This window comes from Eleginops maclovinus, chromosome 16, assembly GCF_036324505.1.
Source record: "Eleginops maclovinus isolate JMC-PN-2008 ecotype Puerto Natales chromosome 16, JC_Emac_rtc_rv5, whole genome shotgun sequence".
Taxonomy (NCBI): domain Eukaryota; kingdom Metazoa; phylum Chordata; class Actinopteri; order Perciformes; family Eleginopidae; genus Eleginops; species Eleginops maclovinus.
In genome coordinates, this window is record NC_086364.1 from 8,497,023 (window position 1) to 8,502,597 (window position 5,575).

General features: G+C 39.2%; 1 protein-coding gene across 1 annotated transcript; it reads right to left on the bottom strand.

Moving 5' to 3' along the window:
• Positions 1–377: 377 nt before the first annotated feature.
• gosr2 (golgi SNAP receptor complex member 2) lies at positions 378–4,813 on the bottom strand. Its single transcript, XM_063904187.1, has 6 exons — positions 4,625–4,813; positions 4,323–4,387; positions 2,653–2,761; positions 2,064–2,196; positions 1,668–1,808; positions 378–1,173 (listed from the first exon to the last, which is right to left on the bottom strand). Exons 1-6 carry the CDS (start codon positions 4,651–4,653, stop codon positions 1,012–1,014), a joined length of 639 nt encoding a protein of 212 aa, XP_063760257.1. The 5' UTR covers positions 4,654–4,813; the 3' UTR covers positions 378–1,011.
• Between the last annotated feature and the right edge of the window lie 762 nt (positions 4,814–5,575).

Here is a 5,575-nt window from a genome sequence, read left to right on the forward strand (position 1 = left end):
TTTGTGTTCCATAATATGCAGGTTAATGAAAGTCACATTTCATTTTCTAACCACTCCACGGTCCAGCGCCAGTCCCTTTATGCTCAGTGTCCGATAGCAAACACTAGAGGGCGCCCTAGTTGCCTTCTTAATACTTGTGAAAGCATCAGCATTATCAGAAGCATTAGAGCCTTTCAGATTTAACCCTTGTGTGGGGAGACATTATTTGTATATTTAAATTGCATTCAAAAATAAATGGTGATGCTGATTATTGACATATCCAAAACTGAATTTAACATTTTAATATTTATAAGTACATTTAATTTGAGAAATAAAATTGGATACAATGTGAAGCGCACTGTTCCTGTTACAAGACGAGTCAGTTGAAGATATACAAATGTAATGACAGGTTTTGTTTTATTAAGAGAATTAAATCGCTCACATAGTGAGACTAGACCCAAGGTTACATCCTAGAGAAATTATAGAAACAATAACAAATGAACTGCTGCTTACATTGTCTCTGAAACACAGTATTGTTATGTATAACAAATAATAAATCTTTAGGGATTATTATTGAGATGCTTTATAATGAAACATGGAGAATTGTATGCATTTCTATGAAGGCAGAATAACAACATTACAGAGAGCAACAAAACAAAGCGCTTTTCACTGGAGACGAGAGCAAGTTGAGTATAAAGATCAGTGTGAGTTGTTTTTGAAAAAGCCATTTGAGTCCTTTCACAAAGTGATTTACAGCTTCAGAGTGGTTTGGATAAAAACAATAGAATATTAAATTTGGATAAGATCTATTATAGAGTTCAATGCTCTTTTGGAGCTTCAAGTGGAATAAAATACTGAATGTAAATCAAGGGTTTTTCTGCCAATAATAATTTAAATGGTGGAAAAAAACTATAATGGCACAATTTATTGAAAGAGGTTTAGTCAAATCTATTAAAAATTCAGTTCTTTCATATCATGAGGGATGATGTCCTGCAGAAATGTCAAAAAACGCCCGCTGTGATTGGACGGGGGTCAGCCCAGGTATCTGATCACCAGGAACATGAAGATGCAGGTCAGCAGCATGCCTCCAATCATGATGAACTTATCCTGGGTGGCTCGCCTTTCTATGATCCTCATCACTGTGTTGGACAGGCCCAGCATGTTGGCTACATCCAGCATTTTCTTATGGGTCCCCTGTGCAGAGCCAAAACAGCCATGTAAACATTAATGATCACACAATGTAGATTATGCCATAAATACAACATGTTCTGGAAATGTCGGGCATTATATGAAGACAGTGTAATTATCGAAACTAATTAGTTGGATTTTGGTTGACATTGAGTGCCAACACCCTGTCTGACGCGCCACTCCGTCAGAAGTTTCTCATGGCGAGACAACCGCGCCATGAGTGCTGATCAGCAGACACACCCTGATAAGAGGAGGCCTGAGGCACAACCAGGAAGACCATCTCCTCCCTGGAAACAAGAGCTCGCCCTCTAGCCGAGCATACACACACCAACAATAGGACTATTGTGATCAAAGTGGATACCAGAAACTGGGTTAAGAATCATACAATTCAAATAGCAGATATCCATAGAATCTAACCTTTTGAACTTGGTCATTATGTAGAAAAAAGGGGAGGGTAAAGGTAGATTTGTTTTGTTTTGTATACAATTATTTGCACTCACCTTCAGTGTGGATCTCTGGTCTCGAATACCGTTGAGGATGTTACTGCCGCTGCCCAGGAGGTCGTCCATGCCTCTGTGTGCGTTGTGCAAGTTGGAGTTTAACTGTAGGGTCTCGTCTATGGGGATGGAGGTATCTGCGTCCTATTGAACAAATACAAATCATAATTTTATTCCTATTATCAGCTTGAGTAGGTCATACTTTCCACTGAGGTTACAAGCTTGCCTGTCATCCAGGTGAAGACTCAAAGTTCACGGAGCACTATCACATTTTCACCAACACTTTTTTATCAGAAGACTTGGACCTTTGTATGCTGCATTCAGGTGCAACAAAGTCAACTGTATTAGGCCCTACTGTATTATTTGTTATTCCTTGGCACCCTGTTTGAAGGTACTGACATTGGTGGTGAAGGTGCGGCTCATGAGCTCCTCCCGGTCTCGTTCCTGGGCCTCTCTGGCGTAGCGACGTTGCTGGAAGTTTTGCAGGGCGGTGCGAAGGTGCTGGACATCATACTTCAGCTGGTCCACCCGCCTGAGGGAACAAATAAAGAATACTGATGATTCAACGTTAATATGAAGTTGAAGAAAGCTCCACAGCATATTTTATGACAACGCGTCATTGCACGACCTCTTATTCTAACTATGCGAATTGTTCGGCTGATGAGAACATCTTTTTCCCTTCAGCTCTCATGTGGTGTTTCTCACAGTCTCCATGGTTTCACTCAGACCCCACTGGAGCTGTACTGAGATCAGAGGAGTGATGTGGGATGGGGTGTACCATGTCCCCTAAGGCCTGTTTACCCAGCTCAGAAATTAGTCTTTGCCCAATGCAGCAGGAATGCTGGTGATGACGCGGCTTCTGAGGAAATGTTTTCATAGAGCCACGTCGCCAGCGGGCTACTTGTCTCCTGTTCTTACACCCTGTTTTGTGCCTTTATGAGATATATGGCTCATCCCTGCCAGGTCAATTGGGCCACTGCAAACTCACAATTTGGCGTTCTGGCGACGGTTTGGTGGCTCCTTGCTGGCCAGGATCTCCAGGCGTTCTAGATGATTGAAGATCTGGTCAATTCTAGCCTGTAGCTCATTCTCTAACACTTGAATAAAGACAAAAAACAGACAAAAAATACGGTATAATTACAAGAAAGAAGTCATCATTAATAAATTAGATCCAGTCGAAATCTTGTTAATTTGACTACATTTGTCTGAAAGTCAGATTTACTATTTCTTTTTGGATGTTCATTCCAGAGTGACTTCAGTGGTATTAATCAGGGGAATAACTCTCTTTATTAGTTAGGCAGCAAATAACAATAGTTGTCATGAATTTTTTATTTATTAATTTGTTATTTAGTCAAATGTCTGAACATTGTGGGAAATGGCTACCCCGACTCCAATGGGATTGGATTTATATGGCTTGTTTTGTCAGTCCAAAATTTAAAAAAGTATTCCGTTTGAAAAATAGCTAAATAAAACAGAGAAAATAAGGGACTATACCTATTTTAGAAGTAAGCATTTTCTCCTATTTAAGCATGAAATAATCCTTTATTGATTATTGATTTAGTTAGAGACTATTTCTCTGTCCATACAACAACCCATTAGTCATGCATGCTACATCCTCTTCTGGGTTAAAACACAAGTTGATGTCACACTTTAGGAAGGGGCGGGGGGCTCCCAGCATTATCTAGAAGAAGCCCTCCCTGCTTCTGTCACTGCACCCACCCTGCTCCTTCCTGTCCTGGCACCAGCCTGGCCCACAACTAATTTGAGTAGGCACCAAAACACAGAAAACAATCCACCAAAGACACCACCTCCCCTCCTGTCATTCTATCAGGGGAGGCAGTCATAACAAGGAGTCTGTACCGAATTAGAATTTAAGGATTTAAAGAAAAAAACAGGTCAGAAGTGGTGGCATCAACAAAATAGTTAGTGCTGGCTTTTGAGAGAATATCGTATAGCCAAATAAATTAGGTTGAAACGAGTGAACACCAAGTGATCATCCTGCACTCAACTAACATATTGTTCATATGTGTTTTCATATTTTTATTGCATTCTATTTATATATTGTTGTAGCCTACTTTTTCTATTCTTTTATTTCCCTTCTGTTTATGTTCTTGACCTCTTGCCCTATATTTCTCTTAGCATCATTGTATGCACCAAACTCAAAGGCACATTTTTTGTTAGAGAAAAACCTACTTGGATATAAACCTTCTGATTCTGATGTTGTCTCCCGGCTCATAACTCAGGCGAGTGGGTGCCTATACTGATCATTTGTTACATGTTGATGTGTGTAAAATAAAGAGACACTTTGTCTGTAGTATACAGCTCTTGTTGGGACCACCAAGGAAGAAGGTTGGATGTTGTAAAAGAAGGAAATATTATTTTATGATAATATGGACACTTGTATATGAACACTATTCAAACATTCATCTTAGGGAGAGTGGACATCTGACATTGGTATGTTTGACATCTTACACATTTAATTAACTTGTCATGAATCTGTTATTTTGATTTACGTTAGTGTAATGTTTTTTTGTTAATGTTGTTGTCAACCTGCTTGAATTTATGTTGTAAGTCAATCCTCGCCTAATTTGTACATTATTGCCATAACACGAATATTCATAACAGTGGGACAGTTTAAACTATGTATCTTCTACTCACAGTGGACTGACTGACGATCCGTCCTCTCCAGATTTCCCATATAAGATTGCACCTCCTGGATTTGTCTAAAGAAGAATAAAACATAACGTTAGTGGATCGCAACCAACACAGTGCATAACTACAAACCCGCCAACATTAACAGGCGCGAACAATCAGTTGTGTGAAGCTTTTAGTGATCGAATAAACCGCACAAAGGTGATATTGATTTGCTAAATTTAAATCAAATGAAGTTCAGTCTCAGGTAATTAGCTCTTTAGCTAGCTGATAGTCTACAGTTTCTACAGAAGATACACTTAGCCTACTTGTTTGTCTGATGGTAAAGTGCCTCCATCTTTCACGATTTGTTGGAGTTTCCTCCGTGTCTCCCTATGCGTGTAACTTTGCTTTATTTTCATATAACACCGTTATTATTCTGACAGGTGGCTGGGCTAGCTAGCTAGCCAGCTAACGGTAGTAGAGTGTACACGTCATCAGCTGAGCGTTTGTGTACGGAAATGGGAAAGCGGAAGTTCTGCAGCGTCACCTGTTGATAGAGAGAGTGTGGCGGGAAAATAGAGAGGGCTCACTCTGTCTCGATTTTGTGAAACTGAATTGCAGACATGTTTTCCTAAAAAGGCAGCTGTTGCTAAGACATTTTTATGAGGTAATTCAATGTTTAAAATGTATTACACGTCGGGAAGTCCATAGTTAACGCACAAGACTAATGTGATGTCTTTTTAGTTTCTGAACATATCGATCTAAGTTCGTACAACATTCTGTATAATCGCACTCGGTAGCAGACACACTGGTGAGAAACAAAAACGCCATGGTTATTTAGCTCTATGAATTATCTCTCTTGGTTTGTGTCCTGGAATCGACCTACACAAGGTATGGTGGAGCAGCTTTCTGCTGTTATCCACGTGTGGGACCAACAGTAACACCCATCACAAATAAGAAAAGCAGCTTCTGTTTGTAGTTCAAAGGAAACCTTCAACACTTCAATTCCATTAACATAGGCTTCTTGTAACTTCTTTATTCTCTTGTTTGGACTTTATTTTTAGCCTATGCTGTTTTGTCCTTTGTGTCTTTATTTTATTTATTTCTCCTCTAAGCAATTTGAGATGCATTTCATGATATACAAAATACATGTTTATGAAGTTTATTTTAAATCCTTAATTCTGTGATACATCCCTAAATGTAATCTGTAGGAAGTACTATGTTCCCCATCTTAATATCCTTTTAAAATGAAACATTAACGACACTTTTTTTATTTT